General features: G+C 39.2%; 1 protein-coding gene across 7 annotated transcripts in view; it reads right to left on the bottom strand.

Annotated features, from left to right (window-relative positions):
* Nucleotides 1-24,185, bottom strand: part of LOC122811493 (circularly permutated Ras protein 1-like) — a 1,239,209-nt gene that overhangs the window by 406,156 nt on the left and 808,868 nt on the right. For all 7 annotated transcript variants that reach the window (XM_044083365.1, XM_044083368.1, XM_044083363.1 and 4 more), the window contains one exon: nt 12,911-13,062. In XM_044083365.1, coding sequence (XP_043939300.1) covers nt 12,911-13,062 — 152 coding nt within the window. The remainder of the gene's footprint in view (nt 1-12,910; nt 13,063-24,185) is intronic.

Below are 24,185 nucleotides of genomic sequence, written 5' to 3'. Positions count from 1 at the left end.
TTCCCTTGTTGGTAATGACCAGGTCTAGGATATTGGAGCCCCTGGTGGGACTATGGATTAGTTGATCCAGGGCATTGGAATTTATGAATTCCAAGAACCGTTGGGCAAAGGTGTTGGTACATGAGTAGTTTTCCCACTAAATGGCAGGGTAGTTAAAATCACCCAGTATTAGGGTGTTTGGTTCTATCTTAATATTTTCCAGTATGTTTAGAAAGGTGTAGTGAGAATCTTGGGGTATGGTGGGGGATCTGTAGCAAGCTGCAATTTGGATTGCAGTCTTACCTAGTGTTAGTTGCACCTGGAGAATTTCAGACGCATTGTGTTGGGCAACTAGTCTGGTGGTGTGAATATCCTTGGTGACTATTGACACTCCTCCACCTTTAGTGTTTCGGTCCTCCCTATGTTCGCATGGGTTTCTTCCAGATGCTCTGGTTTATTCCCAAATTCCAAAGACATGCAGTGGGTGGATTGGACACTTTAATTTGGCCATAGGTATGTGTGTGCATGGGAGTGTGAGGTGTGGAAGAACTACTGTGAAACAGCTAGCCACTTGGTAGTGTAAACTTTCACTCTAGAAGACTGTCACTGTTGAAGTGATACCCCATCTCCATGTGCAAAAATAGGAAAAAATGGGTTGTGGATGGATGGAGGGTCAGAGCACAGAAACAGGACCTGAATGGCTAGGCAGGAGGAAGGGGGGATATAATGAGCATCTGGCCACCTGACTGGTGTGCCAGTAGGAGGAGAGTCCATTTTTGTGAGTGGGTGCTGGTTCATGGTACTAGCACATGGAGCTGGTTGAGCCAGCCATATTTCTGAATAGTCCTGTGATAGAAAAATCATCACAGCCTGTTTTATAGAATATTTAGGGATGACATTAAGATAGCTTATAGTAGAATTCATGATCCAGTTCTATTTGAAAGTCCACATCTGGGAAGTACTGCCTGGGGGCCAACCCTAAATGGGGGAAACCTACTGCTGGAAAATAATAAATATTAATAACATAGAAATGTGATAAATGCATTATAATTTGCCCTCAAAATTATGGAGTAGACTTCCCTTTACAATAAGAATAATGTATTTGTTATTGTTCTTCAAAAATAATTTTGATATGTATATGGGGAGTGGAAAATATTAACATAGCGTTATGGCAATCCAGCCTCTTGAAGACCAGAGGGTTCAAAGCTTGGCAATCAAACCTGTTAACTATGGAATCTTCAGCTAACCTATTATCTAACTGTTCGTTAAGTCTTGGCTAAGAATGAATGTGGGTTGCTTCAATCAAGTCAAAATGCACAAATTGTCATGATTAAAGTTAAGTATATTGCAGCAGGTCATGACAGAGATCATGAAACAGCAGCAGTTAATCTAGATTATTCAAAAGTCTTTGACTCGTACGGTCTCCTGCTCATTGAAAGGAGAGGTAATGGGGAATAGTCGAGTTCTCCCTTGTTTAAAAAGCTACATCATGGAAATAATACAGTCTGTATCCTGGCAAAACCTGCTATGAGCTAGTTATAAAGACAAGCTTAGGAGTTAACTCCGATATCAGTATTATGATTCCTACTTTTTCAGTTTTAGCTTAAAAGTACCAGTTCACAAAATGCAGACATCTTTTAAAATAAGAGAATGATTCTGTAGTTTTCCATAATACTGGCAGTATCTATATAATAATGTAACAAAGTGGATCCAATATTTTTAGCAGTTGGCAATACTTATTACACTGGTGCTAAAAGAGGAAAAATATAATCAGTCTTAAAAAAACAATCTACGTTTATTAGAGAGACATTTGACAAATAAAAGTGTCACTGAAATTATCTGGTGCCACTGAAATTTGATGCAGAGGAAAGGAGCTGGGTGTAATTATTGACAGCAACCTCAGGTTCAGAATATAATGAATCTAGAATGAAGGAAATAAATATAAAACCAGGTGTTCTTTACAAAATCAACCCCTTCCGCTACAAGCTACCATCTACCAGGCATTCAGTGGTGCAGGCACTACTGTTATCAAAGTTGGTGTATGGATTGTCTCCATAGAAAATCTTAAATAAAAGCCTATCAGCATATGATACTAAATTGCTGTTATCCCTAGCCTTTTCTACTGACCGCTGTTTAGCCTTGTACAACTTTGGATGGCTGTCCTGAAAATAAAAGAGTAAATATATGCAACCATTATATTGTCTTAACATGATTTGCCTATTGTGTGTTTTAATGTGTTTTCTCTTCAGTTTACAAATGTGCCAATCCTTGATTCATTAATGCTTTCAGACCTGTGGCCCAATCACTCACTGATGGTGACTGTAACCTTTATACATGTCCAATTGCTGGTTGAAATTGTAATCAGTCATGGGGATCGTAAGATTCCTATGCATATGCACCTCTAAGCAGACACGCTTTTAAAAGTTCTCGGCACCTTTTCCAAACACTTAACAGTGCTCACCTCCCAAATTGAGCAAAGCCATACATACCTCTGGTCTAAACTGTTGTCTTCCCACCCAATCATCAAGCCTTTAAGGTAGCCAAAGCAGTACTTGCTATATATTTTATGTATGTTTAAATATGCTTTTTTTGATGACTATTTCTCTTGCTTCAAGTGTTCTTGTCAAGTGCAAAGTATGTCCTGTATGACATTGTCTATACTGTTAACTTGGGAGCTTTTTTCTTAAGTTTCCACCTAAAATTGGATACTGCCAAGTAGGACTAACCCAGGCACCAGAATAAAAATTAATAAATCTTATATAACCTCTGTTGTCTTCTGTCATGGCCACTACCTATCTAGGAACCCCACCATGATCATCCTGATTAATCATCTACCATTAAGAATTCCTCAAATCTGATGATCTGTGGACACAATCAATATTACGATCATCCATCTGGTTATGGCTGGTGATACAGTCATCCTTCCAGCCATGGTGGGCAGGGTATTCATTCTTCCTTCTATGGTGGAGCAGTAATCCTTCCAAAACTCTCCATGAAAATCATTTTTGGATCATAACGGTGACTGAATGCACTTATGAAATCAGTAAAAATATACAGAATTTGCTAAGCAAACATATGCCTTTCATCCCTGTCAGTTGTATTACATGCATTGCTGCTTGTCTGAATGTCCAACTTTGTATTTTCTACTACACATATATAAATAGTTGTAATTAATTACTGTATAGAATCTAAGTGCCCTTCTATATTTTTGCAGGATAATAGCTTCCTCTTTGGCTATTGTGCTTCTGAAGGTTCATTCCACACTGTTAGTAGACCTGTCTTTTTACTATGTATGATTACTGCAGGATCAAGTAAGATTTCATAACTTCACTGCCCCAGTTCTTTGTTCTCCCATTTTGTCCTGTTCAGGGAACTGAATAGGTCATCACCAACCTCCATTTCTTTAAATAACATATGGGTTATACTTTTTGCTACTTTAGGCAGTCACAGTACTTTGTACATATTTTTGCAACTTTCAATTTTTTTTTTCAGTGGCAATATCATGGCTCTTTGCACAATGTGAAAAAAAAAATCAATGGGTTAAATTGTCAAATTCCCTTTCTACCAAATAACAGCACTCTGTATTGACCACACTACCTCTGAATGCTATTGTACCTTTACCATGCCTTTACGAGTTAATATGTCAAGTTGTCCCGGACTTTCTGTGCCAGTGCAGATTCCTGGGTACCGTGACATACAGTAATAAATGAATGATGTTATACTGTAATATGCAACATAAATTCATCTAAAGTGTTAGACTTCCAGGCCCATACCTCTCAACTGTCCTTGATTTTGCATAACATCCCTGATTTTGCTCATATTTTTTCCCAGTTCCAGGTAAATTACTGAGAATTACAGTCAGTCAGTCAATAATGCCGGGCATTATTATTCATAAAAAAAGAAGTTATGTACTCACCATAATGTTCTATCTGTGATGTCTATCTTCATTTATCCTTGACAGATGGGTTCAATTCCGATATTAGAAGCGAGCTGACCGTTACTACAGCTCGCGCCGGCCAAAAACTCTTGAGCTTCACCCCTGCCCAGAATCCCTTTCTCTAATTATAAAGTAACTATAACTATAAATAATTATAGATATATAGATATATATACATATATGCATACATGCACATACATATAGAAAGAAAGCCAGATGGAAGCCTTATCTATTGTGTTTGAATAATCATAATAATTCAAGGATATATAATCCTCTCCACCAAAAAAATCTTTAAAGGTCGGGGGATGGAGGGAGGGAAGTCAAGGATAAATGAAGATGGACAACACAGATAGAACACTATGATCAGTACATAACTTCTTTATCTGATGTTGTCAATCTTCATTTTATCCTTGACAGATGGGACAGAGTCCCCAGCCACCTAAAATCTTGGGTGGACTCAGGGAATGATATTCCTGATCACCATCGAGCAAAAGGATGATCTTCCCCTAGAGACCAAGTCCAGTTTGTAATGAGTAATAAAGGTATGGGAAGAGGCACAATTAGCTGCTGTACATATATCATCCACTGAAGCTCTAGACTGGAAGACTGCAGAAGTGACTATAGACCTTGTAGAATGTATTTTGTTGGGCTTATGCAAAGTTAATTTATTCTTATCATAAAGTAATGAAATGCAATCCTTCAACCACTTAGAGAAAGTAATCTTGCTTACTGCTTTACCCAATTTTGTACTGGAAAACAAAAAAACAGTTGACTTGATTGCCTTGTGTCTTTAATTCTGTGAAGGTAGAAACGTAATTGACTATGGACATCTAGTAAATGTAAGGCATACTCGCCTTTGTGGGAATGATTTGGGAAGAAAAACGATAAATGTATCATCTGAGTAATGTCAGCCTCGGATTCTACCTTGGGTAGAAAGGAGGGATTTGTTCGGTAAGAGACCCTACCCTTATGGAAAATCAGATAAGGAAGTTCAGACGATAAGTCCTGGATCTCTGAAATCTTCCTGATGGAAGTAGTGGCTACAAAAAACACTGACTTTCAAGAAAAAAAAATTTCAGATCACATTCCACAGAGGGTTCAAAGGGGGAATGTGTTACTGCCTATAGTACTAGGTTTAGGTTCCAGGGAGGACTGGGACCTTTGAATGGGGGTTTTAATAAAATAGTGCCTCTTAGGAATGATTTACAAAGTCTATGAGAGGCTAAAAAACATTCTTCAAAACCATTGTGAAAGTTAGAGTTTGCAACCAATTGTAATCTGATGGTGGAAGAAGCTCCAGCATCGAACAGAGAGGCTTAAACATCTAAAACATGCTCTATGGAAGCAGAAAAGGGATCAATTTGCTTTTCATGGGCCCAAATGGTAAACCTCTTCCACTTACTGAAGTAAAGTTTTCGAGCTGAACTTTTATGAGCCAGAGAGAGGATGTGGCATACTGGAGAAGAAATATTAGAACACCTGGCAATTAATGGAACTGGAGGAACCACACAGTAAGCTTGAAGTTCAAAATGTCTGGGTTATCAAGACCGCCTGGACGGGACAGAAGTCTTGGTACTGGGTCCAGAATCCAAGGTTATTGAAACAGATAAGGCCAAAGAAAGGGGAACCAAATCTGTCAAGGCCAAAAGGTTGCAAAGAAGATTACTGTGTTTTTCAACCCGAGTGCTTTCTGTAAATATTTTAGAATTAGAGGTATCGTGGGAAAGGCATACAAGAGAGTGGGGGCCATTTGTAGAGGACAGGGTCTTCGTGTGACTCCTCTGGAGGGTAAATCAGGGCAAAGTAATTGGTGCACTTGTTGTTTAGTGGAGACACAAACAGGTTGCAGCAAGGTTGGCCCCAATGACGGAATATCAATTTTTGCCAATTGTAGACTGAGAGACCACTTGTGAGGCTGAGGGATACAATCATTGTAACTCCTTGGAATGTGCATTGCTATTAGAAAGTGGCTGGAGGAGATCTCCCACACTCTGAGGGCTTCTCAAAAAAGGGGATAAGACTTAGTTCCTCCCTGCTGTACCAAACCACTGACATACTGTCTGCTTGAATTGCAATAGTCCTCTGAAGAAGAGCTGTCTGAAAGGCCTGCAACACAAGAACACTGCTCTCATCTCCAGGACACACTGATGCGCAAATTGGCCCCTAATGGGGACCAAGTGCCTTGGACCATCTTGCCAAGATAATGACCCTCACCCCATCTGGGAGGCATCCGTGGTCACTATGGCTGTGGGCTCTGGATGAACAAAGGGACAACCATGGAGAATTTGTTTGGAATGTACCCACCAAAGAAGATCAGTTTTACAACTGGTGATCAGGACTTGATGTGACAGCAGTTGAAGAACAGACCACTGGGAAGCTAGTAGCCACTGCAGAATTCTTACATGTAACCTGGCAAACGGTGCTAGAGTTATAGTATTTGCCTCCGACCCTGGAGCTTGCAAGACTAGTCAAGCCAAAACCATCTTTCAGCGGATTATCTTTTGAACTTGCACCGGCATTGTTTTACAACAGTACTGCCCCCCCCCCCCCCCGATGCATAGTAGCAAGGTCTGCCCAAATACCAGCCAAGACCCAGCACATGGTGATTTTTTTTTCTATATCACTGAATAAACATGTTGATGTTTTGTTCATCCGCATGAATATTCTTGTGGAATTGTCGGCATGTGGAAAGCAGATAGTGTGGACTGGTAAAATTACTAAAGAGACACAGGCTACTGTTAAGTGCTATAATTTAGTAATATATTTAGCTTTTTTAATGTCGCAGAAGTTTTAATTTTGTGTAAAAAGCCTGACCTTTTAGTATGCACACATACCATTTTAAGTAAGAGAGAAGCCAAAGCACACAGTGACCCTTTCTTTACTCAGGTCGTAGACCAGTCCACCTACCCACTTACAAATTGTAAAACAAATAAATGAAATAAAGGAAACCAGAAATTAATTCACTTTGAGTATTGCAGGCTCAGTGACAAAGGAATGCATGTAGACTGCACTGATCACAGCTCCTCTGATAAAGAATTACAAATTGTAGGAGCCACAAGAAAAAAACTATTTTAACATACATAGGCAGATATTGACTCTACAACTCAGTTGTAATTATAATAAAAACAACAACCATTAACAACTAGAATCAGAGTTCAGCAAAATATCTTAACTTCAGACTGCAGTATTTTAAAACTGGTTTTGGGGGGGGGGGGGTTCTGTAAATCCTGCTTTAAAAAGTTAGCAAGTAGTGGACATCATTGGGTGTATTCTCCTCAAGTGTATTAAGAAGAATGCTTCCCACTGTGAGTCTAAAAGGTTCCATATTCTATGCTTCTGTATGCTGGCTTTGCATTAAGAAATATTTTTTATATATGATTACTAAATAATATTGAACAGTATTTTAAATTGGGCTACTGTTGGCCGAAGGAGAAGAGGAGGGCGAAGGCATGCCCGAAGGCAGGAAGATAGGAGGAAGGTTAGGAGTGTAGCAGTGAGGGTAGGAACTTTGAATGTTGGCAGTATGACTGGTATGGGAAGAGAGCTAGCTGATATGATGGAGAGAAGGAAGGTTGATATATTGTGTGCAAGAGACCAGATGGAAGGGAAGTAAGGCCAGGTGTTTAGGAAACGGGTTCAAATTGTTCCATCACGGTGTGGATGGCAGGAGAAATGGGGTAGGGGTTATACTAAAGGAACAATATGCCAAGAGTGTTTTAGACGTGGAGAGAGTGTCTGACAGAGTGATGTTTATGAAGCTCGAAATTGATGGTGTAATGATGAATGTTGTTAGTGCATATGCTCCACAAGTTGGGTGTGCGATGGATGAGAAAGAGAAATTTTGGAGTGAGTTGGATGAAGTTGTGATGAGTGTACCCAAGGGTGAGAGACTAGTGATTGGAGCGGACTTTAATGGGCATGTTGGTGAAGTGAACAGAGGGGATGAGGAAGTGATGGGTAGGTATGGTGTTAAGGAGAGGAATGCAGAAGGTCAGATGATTGTGGATTTTGCGAAAAAGATGGACATGGCTGTGGTGAATACGTATTTTAAGAAGAGGGAGGAGCATAGGGTGACGTACAAGAGTGGAGGAAGATGCTCACAGGTGGATTATATCCTATGTAGGAGGGCCAGTCTGAAGGAGATTGGAGACTGTAAAGTGGTGGCAGGGGAAAGTGTAGTTAAGCAGCATAGAATGGTGGTATGTAGAATGACGTTGGTGATCAAGAAGAGGAGGAGGAGTGTGAAAGCTGTGCCAAGGATTAAATGGTGGAAGTTAAAAAAGGGTGATTGTGAAGTGGAGTTTAGGGAAGAGTTAAGACAGGCACTGGGAGGCAGTGGAGAGTTACCGAATAGCTGGGTAACTACAGCAGAACTAGTAAGGGTGACTGCTAGAAAGGTGCTTGGTGTGACATCTGGACAGAGGAAGGAGGACAAGGAGACCTGGTGGTGGAATGAGGAAGTACAGGAGAGTATACAGAGGAAGAGGCTGACGAAGAAGAAATGGGATTGTCAAAGAGATGAAGAAAGTAGACATGAGTAAAGATAAAAATTCAGAAGAGAAAATCAGAATTTGAAAAAAAAAAAAAAAAAAAAAGGTTGTGGAGGGTATGTTCAATATTAAAAACTAGAAAAAATATATCAACACCACTAAACAACACTAAGAACTGTGCATGACATGGTTAATAACCTAATACCTTACTGAGCTAATGGAGGAATTTAACCAATATTGCATAAATGCTGATTGTAATAACCCTGACATAAAAATTATGAATTTAGATTGTAACATATCACCCTTTGATGCTTGCCCATTTATTACTTTATATTCAAATGTTACAGAACTTAATAAAATAAAATAAATCAATGCCATTAGGCCCATATGATATTCCAAATATCTTGATTTATAAATATGAAACCATTTTTGAGGGCCTTTACTTAAAGTATTTTATAATACTTTTTTACATGCTGGTGTAGTCCCCAATTCCCAGATATTGTCTTGTGACACAAACATAAAAGAAAATCCCTTCCTAACTTCCCATCACAGGGTTGTCCTTTGTAAAGGTGGGCAGACTAGGTTGTTTTTCCCTTAGGTATTATTTAATATTATCTATATAATTTTTATACTGGTTTGGATATTTCTGTAGATACTGTAACATTTTCTTAACATTGGTAGGCCTCTATCCTTTGTAGCCATACTGCTGTTCCCCTTCAGAATCTGAAGAGGATACAACCCTTCACTGGGATTTCTCCACCCACTCAACCTTGCTATACTTGGCTGCTCTATACTGTTCACCCTACCCCATTCCCACACACCCATAAAGTCATTATACTTGTACTAAACATTTTACACCCTTCACTATAAACCAATCAGTACTGCAGACACACCCCTACATTACCTCTCACTAACAAATTTAAGGCCTGGAAGTACTTTCTAGACACATCCCTTGCTAGTTAATGTATTTACTACTTTTCTTTACTTGCTTCATTAAATGTCAATCAACGCATCAACTATGTACTACTATTTCACTATACTGGGCAGCAATATGAAATATACTACACAGTAAGGCAAACAAATACAACAAAAAATCAAAGTAATTAGCCATTAACACTTTTAGATGCACAATTCTGTTAATGTAGAACTTCCTATTTTTACTATTAACCTTATTATTCACAGAATATAAGAACAGGACAGCAAAATGAACACAAACATGCATAAATTCACCTAAACGCCTCAAGTATTTAGTTATCCATAGATAATCTTACATAATGTTAGGAAAACAAAAATCACAAATATCCCTTGCCTAAATTGTGAACATATTCTACTCAGATGCAAAAAGTCAATCCTGACACTAAAGTTCTCAAAAAACATCTGCCATTTAACAACACTCGTATTTACTATTAATTTAAAGCTAATAACTGCCAGAAACACTTATCCTAACCTTAGCCCCACAATCAGCATCAACTGATTCAACCAAAACAACTGCATAACCAAACATTCACAAACTAACATCTGCCTCCCATACAGTACCAACAATTAAGCTGCCCCAACAAGTATGTCTACAGAAGGAATAAAGATGTCAGATAGAAATTCCCAAAAGCCTTAATAATACACAAGACCTACAAGAGGCTTAGAATCAAATCAACATACCTGATGTATCAGGTATTTCAGAAATCTGGCTTATGGCCAGATACCTGACAATTTTTTTTTATCTGCACTGGTGCAATAGTCATGGGAAAACACGGGTGGAAAAAATATGCGTTTAACAAGGCAAAACCCAAAATCTAAAGCCACTCTGCTTGGCAACAGTATACCCCAAACTGAAAATGGACCAACTGGTTATTAATTCAGTTGAAATAAATAATTTTATCAAAATGCAAATAGCAGTTAAATACTTACTCTTAGAGGAAGAAATGTTAGATAACCTACCAAAAGAAACTCAAAAATAGACAACCATAACAGGTAACTTCATTGTAGACATCTTAGGAGAAAAGTATAAATAAATACTGAGAGATCTCACCCAAAATATCCTTACCAAGTTGATAACCAAGCAAAACAGGTGCAACCAAAATACAAACAAATATTTTCTTCTACATTTTTAATGACAAATATCCAAAATAAATTCAACAAAATAGACACCGTTCTCTCTCGCTCTCTCCAAGTCGCATCTGACTCCTTGAATGACCCAATGGATAGCTCACATTATTAGTGGAACTTACAAGGCAAAGGGATGAAACAGAAGAAACTGTCAGGTCTTTCTTCCATATCACACATGCAGGCATTAATAAATACAAAAGAGGCACCCATAGCAGTCCCCTGTAACTGATGAAAAAATTCATCATGAAACAAAGTATTCGTTAAATGCAAAAAAGTAAACTCAATTAAAATAAGCTGACAGCGTGTTTCTAATAAAACAAAGATCCCAATCTATAACAATGTTGAAAGCTGGTATAAAGATTAAAGATACCAGGTGTTTGCCAAAACATATCTTGTCATGACAGATTAAATTTGATGAATTAAATATGAGCTAACCCTAATGCAAGAATCAAGTTAAAGTACACATTGCATAAGGTTATGACTATTTATCTTTCCTATAATTTCCAGCAAAGGGACATCACCAGAAACAACCAGTCTGCTCAAGGTATTGAAAACATTTCATTTTTTTTGGAAGGTAATAAAAAGAAACTAATTTCCCAACATCTGGTTCAGTATTAAATTTATTAATCACCTTATTTTAAGTTTATAAGTGCAACCTAGCATAGGTATATAGTTTAATAGGTGTTTACTAGGCTAATGACCACAAGGGTCTTTTTAAGCCTAGCTATGGATTCCAAATGTCTGACAAGTTCTGATACCCTTGATAAGTGTAAGCATGGACCTGGGAGGTGAACCATTTACAGGTGACCTGTGTCCTTTAAACACATAGGTGCCAAACGAGGGATGAATTTCTGGTTTCCCATTCAGTTGTCCAAATTGCACCTGAACTGGATTAGAGAGGAACTCTGCTTCACATGGGTGGGGGAGTCTGTTGTACAAACAGGGTAGTCTCTGGGATACATACCTATCTCTCCAGCTGGTCCAGTTTATATCACAGGCAAGGTTTAAGTCTTTAGAACGGGCAATTCTGGTGCTGTTTGCTTTGTGGATATGCAGAAGGTTCATCAGAGTGTGGTCTGACAATGCCAGGCATAGATCTCCCCAGAAAAGCCTGTAGGAGACTGAATACAGGGGATAGAGCAATGAGGCGGTCTTCATAGGACATTTTACTTACTCCATGTATTTTTTTAGTGAGGAACCACTGTGAACATTCCAGTTCTTGGATATACCTGGTTAGGTACATACCAAAAGGGGCACTGTCACACAGACAACAGGTCTGATGAATGCCGAATACAGTGGAACAATGACTTACTTGGACTTGAAGGCCATACCTTTGTTTATAAGTTTTAAAAAATAGAATGATTTGTCAGCTATTGGCATTAAGTGGTCCAAACACATTTTCCTATATTATCCAACATTCCTAATAACCACCTATCTGCCCTTATCCATTTATTTAATTACCACATTGTTAGTTTTAAGCTCTTATAATAACAGAGTCCAAAGGAGTTTTAGATAAATTAAAACATACATTTCCTGTATTTTTCTAAACTGTGCAAAAAGTACATCAATCTCCATATTCAACACACCAGAAAATGCAAGAATGCCAGAACTCCTGCACACTGGAATAATGCTGTTGCTAATTTTTAAACAAAGACAAACAGCAAGCATATGCTTATCTTCTGTGTCACACAAACATGTAATGATTTAATAATTCACATGCATGGGAAAAAAGCAGTGACACCATTTTAGTCCGTTTGAAACACCAACACATTAATTGTACATCACTAACTCACTTAGTGTGAGTTTTTACACAGTAACACACAGTGCTGTAAATATGACAAGCACAGGCATTTTTCTCATAGACTTAGTCATCACTACTCAAGGCTATGGTAGCCAAATTACAGAAGCAGCTGTTTTGATAACACATGTACTGTTTCTTCCTTTCTTATTTTGGTAGCAGTTAACCAAAGCACTGAGAAATTGGTCTGTAACTATCTACAGTGCCATCCAAGCTTGAAATGATACTATCAATAGTGCGAGATATGCTGCTATGAGCCACCAAACACTGAAAGATAAAGTGTGCTTCAAACAAAATACAGCAAACTCCAAAACTCACTGTCACACATTTCAAGAGTCTCCCTGCATTCCACCAGTTTGAGGGATTGTGCCCTACCATATATAAACTTCCAAGACTGTTGTATATACTTCTCTCATTCATGCATGTAACTCTGCTAATCTGAGGACTGCAGTTATAACCCCTGAAATTTCTATAGGCATCCTGAAATGGATTTATGCAGGGAAGGTTACTGATAAACAAGGGTGAAGAAGAGATTATAGTTCAACTCTAAAGACAACCTGACAATAGTTCACTGTACTGTTGAGTATTAAGAAGATGACGTACTTAAAGATTTCCACCTCCAGGACAGATAAGCTCTCTGCAATGCACTGAGGGGCTGGCTGCTGCTGGCCCTGTGACATCAAGTAGTCTTCATCCATCAGTTGATAGTCTTGGAAAGTAACTGGGTATATCTGCCCATCACCATAGATCTTCACCTGGAAAAAAAAACATATTGTTTTTTTTAAAAATACTCAGGCCGTCATGGAGATTTTATATAAAAAAAAAGAAAGTGGTAGGGAAAACTGACAATAGCAAAGAAATATGCATCCTTTGATTGTGTGAAGCAAGGCTTAACATACGCAGCACAAATGGAGGCAGCATTTTTAATGTGCATGGTAAATCCATATAAAAGATGTTTATTTTCCTCAAATATTGACCTTCTCAGAGCAGCACTGCAACATCCATTTTAATATGTAATATATATATATATATATATATATATATATATATATATATATATATACACACGCACACATACACATATATAAAGCAAAATGCAATAAATCCAATTGCATATTAACATTAAGACATTGTTGTGAGTGTTAGATTCTAAGCAGATTATTTTCGGTTAAAAAAATGCAGAGAATGGTTTAGAAACATGAACAAACTAATAGCATCCATGAAAAGTGGGCCTAATTTTGGATATACTACCATGTGGAAAATAAGGCAATGGTCAAGTCGTACAAGACAATGATAACTATACAGAAACAGTTCAGGTTAACACAGGGTCAGAAATATTTTTGTAAACATGTAATGGTTGGAGTAATCCCCATGCATATCCATTAAGATATTAAGTTGATGATAGAAGAAGAGGCATTTTATACTGAAGTTGAATGACTGCTCTATTTAACACCAGTGCAGCTATGCTACCTACCATTATCCAATGCTTTCCTTGGTCTGTTCCAGGCAGAAATAAAGCCATCTGAAAACATGCATCATTGTCCATGATGCAAGCAAGCTATGAAAGGGTTATATCACCCACACCGTGAGGTAGCATTTCCTCAAGTATGCCTTAAACAGTATTCTTTCCAGTTACTAATCATGCCCCCTTGCTGTTTCAAATACGAAGTCTGCCCTCAATGCAGATACATTTACAAAGCTAAAGAAATGGCGATTAACCAATGTTCAATAAAATTGGGATTTCACTGTACTTGTAATTCATTGGGGGTGATTTATGTTGCAATATGTCAATTATGCAACATTTTTTACATAGGGAAAACTAAGAAATGTTTTAGGGAACGTATATATGAGCATAACTTTGATATTAAAAATGAGAGAGAATACAACACACTATACAAACATATTTCAGTTTTCCCTATGCATCATTTTCTTTTCCTTAGGATAGATATAGTTGAGAAGAACATCAGGGGGGGGGGGGGTCCCTGGGATGATTTGAACTACGGGAGCTAAACTGGCAAAGTGAGCTGAATTCTTTGGTGCCACCAGGTTTGAATGAAAATTATTCCATTAGTAGTGTGTTAAAGCTTAGGTCCTATGTTGTTTAAATATGAGAACAATAATATTTTGGATATATATGTATTTTAAACCTACTTGGAAAAAAAATGGATGAGTTTTTATTTTATGTTACTATCTTCACATTATTATGCCAAAGTAGAGATATTCATCCAAACCCTGGACCCTCTCCCACCCAACATATTAACAACTCTACATCACTCTCAGTGAAAACACCAAAAGACCTTTGCATCGCGACGTTAAACATCCATAGTATCTGCAACAAAGTAGCAGATTTCCATGCATGGTTTACACAGTATACACCTGATAATAGTTGCTGTAAAAGAAACCTGGCTCAAACCCCAGATATCAGACTCAGAAATACTTCCCCCTGGATATCAAATATTACGAAAAGATAGACTTCATAGGACAGGGGGAGTCATAGCATTAATATACCGTAACCACTTAAACATAATACCCCATCCAAAAATAGTTCCCACCTTCAATAATATGGAAATCCTGGTAGCATCACTGTTTTTCAACAACCATAAACAAATATCTGTTGCCACCATCCATATTCCTCCAGGTCCCAATATCCCAACACTGGAAGGCTTCTTATCATGGTCTAACCACTACATCTCAAATGAAACCATCATACTCGGTGACTGTAATATAAATTGGCTTAAACTAACACCAAACAACTCCACAAACTCCATCAATCTGTTAAATTTACACAACTTGTACAAACCCCAACACACACAGCAAATAATCACCCTGAATCCACCCTAGACTTGTTATTAGTATCCCACCCACAATACGACTACAATCCCAATGCGCTTCCCAACACCCTAAGTGACTGCTTACCAGCCCTGGCACACAGACTTATCAACCTCCACCCCACGTATCCATTCATACAAGCATACCAGAAATCTAGCCAATTTTAGCAAGTCTCACTTTTGCAACCTATTACAAACACTAAATTGTAACCCATTGAAATATCTTCCCTTAGATGAAGCAGTACATTATTTCAATACAGTCTTCCTAGATACCCTTAACTCCATAGCCCCCATAAGAAAAAAATGAGTTAAACATAACCATGATCCTTGGCTATCGTCAAACAAATAACTACTGATTAATAGAGACCAAGCATGGCACAAATGGAGAAAAGATAAGACCCCACCCAATGAAACCACATGCAAAATACTTAGAACCAAAGCAAAACAGGCCATTATTCAGGACAAAAAGACTTAACTTCTCTCAATAAATAAACACTGACAGTAATAATCCCAGACTTTTCTGCAAATCTGTAAACTCATTACTAAATCCTGGCAGCACCCATAAACCCATCTCAATTTCCAGACAAAAGCCCAGTTGAAATCACTAAAATATTTAATTAAAACTTTACAGATAGTATCCTTACATTAGTAAATGCAGGCAATACCCCAACCCCCATTAACCCATCCATCATACCGCAAGGCAATATCAGCTCCATTCCATCCTTTAACTTCCAACCTGTAGCAACCTCTCAAATACAAACATTACTTGGCATATTGAAGCCAGGATCCTTATCCACTGATAATGTCCCCCCAGAATACCTCAAAATTATTGCCAAGGCAGTAGGTTTCCCAGTAAGTATCCTTATAAACTGATCACTTGCAGAATACACAGTCCCCCAGCTCTGGAAAAAAAATCAATAATCACCCCACTTCATATGGTGGGAATCCTCATGACCTATATAATTTTAGACCCATTTCCGAACTGTCCCCCTATCTAAAATAATGGAAAAATGCATCCACAAACAACTGGTTGAACATCTAACCAGCAACAACCTACTATCCCCTTCACAACATGGTTTTCAACCATCCCACAGTACCATTACTGCCCTAGTCTCCTTCACAAATTTCATTTAGAATTCCCTAGATAGTAATCTACTTATATCAGTCCTGTTACTTGATCTCTCAAAAGCATTTGACAGTCTCCCATATTAAACTTATCCAGCAACTACACTAGGATGCTCTGATATCACCCTAACCTGGTTCGCTAGTTACTTGGAAAACAGGCAGCAATCCATAAAATGGCAGAATAACCTCTCTAGCTTTCTCCCAAATAACACAGGAGTGCCCAGGGGTCAGTTTTAGGAGCCCTTCTATTCAACATTTTTATAAATGACCTACATAAAGTTCCCCCTGACTGTGCTACCATACAATATGCAGATGATTCAGCCATAATCTTGTACCTCCACTAACTTCACTGACTTCCAAAAGTTAACACAAAAGGCCCGCACATACATAGAGTTCTGGCTAAACCAATCACAACTATTACTTAACCCTAATAAATCTAAACTACTCATCTTTGCATCTAAACCTGTTCCCACAGACTTACTATATTCTCAATAAACAAAACCCAAATAGAGTTAGTAAAGCAAGCCAAACTGCTAGGAATTACTATTGACAGCAAACTTAGCTTTGACTTGCATATTAATAATGCAATAAAAAAAGACTCGCTTCAAATTAGGCAAACTTTACAGAAACAAACAATACTTAGACAAATCCATCTGAATAATACTTTTAAAAAGTTTTCTCTTTCCAACCTTACTACGTGGGTCTCTTATCTTCACCAATCTCCACAACTCTTTGCAACACAAACTGCAGTCCTGTTATTATTAAGATTGCAAAATTTGTATCAGCACAGCCAAATCGCACCACCCACCATTGCCAGGCCACTAGAGAACTAAACTGGCTAGAATTTGCACATTACCTACATTACACACAACATACCTTTGCCCATAAACTCATTTATAAATCCAAGTGTTGCCCTTCCCTGAAAAATATCATTGAACCTTGTCCCATCCAAAAATCTATGCTCAAACAACAAACACCTACTTAAAGTATCAAAACCTAGCAAAAGAGCAGGTAGCTGCCTCTATTCCCATTTCCATAACTATGCTGTGGAACGCCCTCCCATCATCTGTTAGATAATTAGACAACATAATCTCCTTTAAAAGAAAACTAAAACAACATCTCACTGATAACCCCAGCTGCACAGGCAACATACATCTAGAGCCTCCTTAATCTAGCAAAACTTTCACATAGCAAATATACTTATGTACATGTTATACTGTTGCCCCATGAGTTATCCCTAATCTTTAGTATCCCAGTCCACACATCTATACAACTATCTTAACACATTTTCTCTTCTCTTCTCTGTCATTTTCTACGTTTAATACCACCATTAAATACATGCCACCTATAATCTGCATATTCCCACCACCAAGCTATAAGATTCCAACTATATGTATCCTACCTTTAAGTTTAACTTTCTAATTCTACCTATCCACTACACTTACCTTTTCCTACACCCCCCATCAAAAAATTAGCTGTATTGTTAAATATTTCTAACTGGATAATTTTTCTGCCTGTTAATGTTCCATTGTTACTGTATTGTGCCTTTTTACAACATATGTGCTGTTTAGATTTCTGTATTATTTCACTTGCTTTATTGGCTATTGTTTCCTTACAAATTCATGTAATGATTTTCATGTAACTTGGAGCTTTTCTCTCTGGGCCTCCACTGAAAATGGGTCTCAAGCCCAGTGGACTTTCCCAGTTAACAAATGTCAATAAATAAATAAATAAATAACTTTGTATTATTTTGTTATTGGTTAGGGCATGTCACGTGACTTGCCGAGAGGGGTTTTTAAACTGTTGTTTTATGACTGTTAAATGAGCCTGATGACGTCTTAAGTTACAAGCTAATGAAAGCGCTAAATCAGATTTCTTGGAATAAAAGAGTTTTCTGGACTGACATCCTGGTGTGCTGCTCCCTTCCAGCTTTTGTTTTCTATCTCTTTGTTGTATGCCCTCATTTCTTCATTCCTTCTTTCTGTCTATCCCAAATCTTCTTCACCAGATTGTCTTCTGCTTTCCTGCACATGTGCTCAAACCACCATAATATGTTCTCTTTGACCTTCTCTGCAACAGGCACTCTTGGGCTTCTGCTCTGAAGTCCTCATTTCTTTGTCTGTCTCACAATGTACATCCTACCACCCTTCCCAGGCACTTCATTTCCATCACCTCAACCTTCCTTATCTGCTCTGCCTTTACTGCAGAGAGGTTTCTGTACCATACAGTAGTACTCGTCACACCACTGTTTTGTACACCTTACTTTTCAGCTTCTTAGGCATTCTTCTGGCATATACTACCCCTGACACTTTATGTCAGTAAGCTATAGCTCCTCTGATTCTAGCTCTGATCGCCTCATTCAGACTTTCCTTCACCTCAACCACCCCTCGCAGATAGTTGAAGCTGTTAATCTGTTCTATTTTCCCTTTGATCTCTACTCTCAGCTTCTGATTTCCCTCATTAGATGCCAATACAACTGCCTCATCTTTACTCAGTTTTATCCCATGTGCCTTCAGTTTTACATTCTATTCCCCTATCCTTTGCTAAAAGTACTTGCTAAGACTCTGCCTGTAATAACACATCATCTATAAGCAGCAACTTTGTTGATATGTCCCCTCCAAACTGTTTGTTAATGTATGCCATTACCAGTAGGAGCAGCAGTGGGCTCAGAGTAGAACCTTGATTTACACCATGTCCCAATAGGAGCCCTCTGAGTAGAACCTTGATTTACACCATGTCCCAATAGGAGCCCTCTGAGTAGAACCTTGATTTACACCATGTCCCAATAGGAGCCCTCTGAGTAGAACCTTGATTTACACCATGTCCCAATAGGAGCCCTCTGAGTAGAACCTTGATTTACACCATGTCCCAATAGGAGCCCTCTGAGTAGAACCTTGATTTACACCATGTCCCAATAGGAGCCCTCTGAGAGACGGAATACTCTGGCTGCTTGAGTCATTATGTCCTTGTACATAGCCTGTACTAATTCTTCCAATTTTTCTGAGATTCCAAACCACTGCAGGACTGCCCAAATCAGCTTTCCTGGGACCTTGTCATATGCTATCACCATGTCTAGGAATGCCCAGTTGGAATCTTTCCTCATCTCGACTGTCTTCTCAATTATATGTCTCACTACACACATCAGTTTGGTTGTGCTGCATCCTAATCTGAATCTGAACTGCTTATCTCCCATCTTGCCTTCTACTGCTATGCATATTCATTTATAAATCACTCTCTCCCAAACTTTCATGCACTGCCACAGGAGTTCAGTACTTCTGTACTGCCCATAGTTGTTGATGCTCCCTTTGTCCTTGTAAACTGGCACTAGTATGCTTATTCTCCAGTCATTTAGGATACACTTTTCTCTCTATACTACTATGCATGCCCTCAGGAGCAATTTCCTCCCTATTTTACCCAATATGTTAATCATATCTGCTGTGACCTCATCTGAGCCTGCGGCTTTCCCTGACTTCATTTTCCTTCGTGCTAGTCTTACTTCTACAGTGGGCTGCTCCTCTTCTTTCATGGTAGGCTGTGTCTAGAGCAGTACAGCTTCTTTGGAATTTTCGTTATTCTGAAGCTGCTGAAAGTATTCATTCCATCTGTCTTTGATGTCCTGTGGACTGGTGAGCATGTTAATCCTGGCATCCTTTATGAAGGGTGACTGACTATATTCTTTATCTTTCTGTCATTGCCTTGCAGCCTGATAGTATTTCTTTGCGACATATATGGGGTCACTTTTCAGAAGGTGTGCCTCTGATGCCCTGCACTTTGCTATTGCAACTCCTCTCTTAGCCTCTTTGTTAGCCAACCAGTATTCCTTCTTAGTCTGGTCTGTCTTTTCTAGGTCCCACTTTTTCCTGCACTCCTTTCTTTTGATGACTTTCTGGACTTCTGCATTCCACCAGCAGCTTTCTTTATGTATCTTATTACCATACCTAGTTTAGCTGCATATCTGTTCTATAGTCCTCATACATACACTGACATTCTTCTTCAACCCCACTTATTTCCTCTTCTTTCTAAGTTGCAACAGCCTTAAGTAATTCCTTGAACTCCTGTGCTTTCTCTCCAGTTAACCTCCAGGTATTCAGCCTAGTCTCTGTTTACCTTACAGCCTTCTCTGACCACTGCTTGCAGCTGATTGTGGCAACCAGTGGTTTATGATGTGGGCTGACTTTCACTGAGGATGATTCTGTAATTGTTGATTCTACCCCAGTGCCCTTTCCTTACTAGGAGGAAGTCTACTCAAGTTGCGTGTTAGCCACTCTTGTACGTGATCTTGTGACTGCCTCTCTTGCTGAAGCACATGTTGGCCACAATCAAGCCATTTGCTAGACAGAGGACTCTCTTTTATTCCTACTGCCCCATCCATGTAGGCCAGGCAATTCCCATATCCTGTTCTCTCAGTCCTAGTATGTGCATTTGGGTCCCTTATTATCAACACAAGCTCATGCTGTCCTCTTTTATCTAGTGGGTCCTACAACTGCTGTCTGAACGCACTCTTTTCCTCATTATGACAACCCTACTGTGAGGCATAGGCTGAGGTTATGAATACTGCCCTATCATTACACTGGAACCTGATTTCCAGGAGTCTTTCAATAATTCTGATGACATCCCACACTGTCATCTGTAACCTCTCCCTAAACACAATTCCCACACCATTTCTGGTCTGTCCTCCTCCTACATAACACACTTTGGAACCCAAGCCAAGTGGCTTTGCTGCACAGCCTGTCGAATAGTGTGTGTGTGTGTGTGTGTGTGTGTGTGTGTGTGTGTGTGTAAGTACCTTTAAGAAGTGTTTCAAGATGGTCACGTGCATATAAATAGCAAGCATGTGCTAGCTTCAGTGCATTTTGAGTGTGCATCCAGAGGGTGAGCATGTATGAGTGTAATAGCTAGTTTATCTAAGTTAAAGCCATTACGCCTCAAACCTGATGTGTTCGTACATAATAAAACTGTTTGAAGAGAACCCACAAAGTCTCATCTATTTTACCCTGACTGGACAATCAACATGGTGTCAGAACTGGGATTCCAGAGAATGCTTTTCAGAGTTACAAGGTGCAAAGTTAACAGTGAAGGTAAACTAAGTGAACCAAACACAAAACAGGTCAGAAACAAACCAAAGGTAATGAGAACTTGCACAAATTATTTATTTTATATAAAAAAGATAAAACAGAGCATTACAAGGGCACAAACTGGATTATTAAACAAGCAGGAGGCACAAAAGGTTCATTAATTAAACAAAATATTTAAAATTAAGATATTTGATAAAACGATTATCAGAAGAGCATATAGATCGGAATTGCAAAACAAGCATGTTTAAAGCATAACGGCTATGTTTACAGTAAAATGACCACAAGAAAATGATAATGAACATGGAAAAAGATTAAATGAGAAAAAATAATATATTAAGGGCAAAAAAAGGCACATTAAGCATAAATAAGGCAAAGCGACTGCATGTTTTTTAGCAAAGTGCTGTGTTTTGGCATATTCTATTTCACATTAATTGAAGCCCTGAACAGCATAATTACAGTTATGCAGTGTGTAAAAGTGCCTATAGTTTGTTTTATTACTGTGCATTTATTCTGAAGAGTTTGTGTGCAAAGTGCAACTATTTTATGGGGTACAGTCAAAATACAGCCATTTCAAAATGTTTCTTGTGCTGGGTATGTCTGTTCGCAAAGTGCCACCATTACAGAGTGTTTCTTGTTCTGTAAAGAGTTATTTAGCAAAGTACTGCCATTTTGGCCAGGTTTCAGTGTGCTGTGTACTGGTTATTTGCAAAGTACAGTTACTTTGAAATGTTTCCTACTCTGAGCTTTTTCTGCCCAGTTTATTCACACAGTGCAGTTATTCTGAAATGTTTCTTACATTGATAAGAGGTGATTTCTTACAGTACAGTGATTTCAAGAGCATTACTACCTCACTCCCCACTGGCCCTTGTTTTCAATTATTAAGGAATTCCCAATATTATTCTAGCATGTCCAAAGGTCAGTTGTCAATCTCCTCTCCGGTCCAGCTGGTGAATCTGGGAATCTTGAGGCAATGTTATAACTGCCTCATGTACACAGACAACCCTCTCCTCCTCCCACATAACACAAATACTTGCGAGAGATGCAGCTATTTAGCCAAACTGGAGGCTGAGCTCTCTCAACTCAGGACTGGCAAAACCAGACAGGAGGAGAAGGCAACTACACACACCACAAAACCAGCCTCACATAATGCTACCACACCACTGAATCAAACACAAACACACAAAGACATACTCGGAGGCTCTGAGTAAAAATTTACCTAAACAGCAGAGGCCTCCAAAGCAGACACCCAAACAACTGCTACCTCAAGACACCCCACAAGCAACACATAAACCACAAAATCAGTGTGCAAAGCAGTCACAGCCCTTAAGGCCAAATACTACACCAAACATACTTGTCATAGGTGACTCCATAGTCAGACACACTGACGTCCCACTCACCAGGCTGAACAAGGAGAGGGTCACAGTAAGCTGCCTATCGGGCGCTAGAATCCACCACATAACACAAGCACTCGGGTCACTCCACGGCAAGTACAAATATGACACAGTCATTGTCCATGCTGTTGTGAATGACCTGAGATGTACCTCCCTGGACTACATGAAAAGAGACATAGAGGAGCTCTCTGATTATGTAGCCCAGGCAGGTATGACCCTGACCCTGAGCAGTATCCTTCCTTCACCCAGAATGATGCCACAATATAGAGACAAGATGATCAGCTTTAACAATTGGCTTAATGTCTGGTGTCATTCAAAGGGGATCCAGTGTCTGTCTGCCTGGGATGACATGCTTGACAAGCCACGCTGCTTCATGAGGGACGGCTTGCACCTGTCACCCTGGGATTCCGGATATTGGCTAAGGCTCTTGCCACCCCCATAGTGCCTTTTTTAGGCAAGGCTCAAATTCTAAACCTACCACCCTAGAAAACAAAAATGGGAAGAAACTGAGGGTAATGCTGCTCAATGCCAGAAGTCTAAATCTCAAAATGCACGCACTCGAGGCCCTTCTCAGTATGGAGAACATCGATGTCTGTGCTGTAACTGAAACCTGGTTCAAGGCTCCTGAGAGCATCCCGGCACTATTAGGTTTTACCTCACATCATGCGTTCCGGCCCCAAAACCCGGACCACACCACAAAAGGAGGGGGTGTATCGATATTCATAAAGGATACCCACACCTCCAGGTTGGTGGCAACACACGAAGCTTCGGAAACCATCCAGGTGCAACTAACCATAGGCAAAACTGCTCTACAAATTGTAGCATGCTACAGGCCACCCTCTCAAACTCAGGAACCCCACACAGCCTTCCTGAAGACACTGGAGGGTATAAATGTATCTCCAAACACCATCATATTGGGTGACTTCAACTACCCGAATATTGACTGGGAACATTACTCAAGCCCTAACTTTCTAGCCCAATGGTTCCTGGAGTTCATAAATTCAAATGCCATGGAACAGCTAGTCACTGTTCCCATGAGAGGAGAAAATATACTAGGTATCATTATCACAAACATGGGGAAAAATGCTCCACACCGGAAGTATATCCCTCATTGGTGAGATCTGATCATAAACTAATCTCACTGGAAATCCACATCCCGCCCACACCCCAAACAAAAAAGACCACAGTGAAGAACTTCTCTAAAGCAAACTTCACACTACTCAAGACTGGTGTGGTATCCTTCAAGGCCCCTGAGCCAGTGGAAACCACAACCCAAGCTGCAGAAGCCCTTACAAATGCCTTCTATGAACACCTCCAGGACTGCATGGATCAGGCAATCGCAAATAAAACCAAGACTCTTTCCACAAAGGGCAAACGTCCTGTCTGGTGGACCCCAACCATTAACAAACTTTACAATAAGAGGAGAAAGCTATTACATGATAGAACAAATCCATAAAAG

Source organism: Protopterus annectens, chromosome 9.part0, assembly GCF_019279795.1.
Source record: "Protopterus annectens isolate FY-2018-M chromosome 9.part0, PAN1.0, whole genome shotgun sequence".
Lineage (NCBI taxonomy): Eukaryota > Metazoa > Chordata > Ceratodontiformes > Protopteridae > Protopterus > Protopterus annectens.
This window is presented reverse-complemented; position numbering and strand designations above follow the sequence as displayed.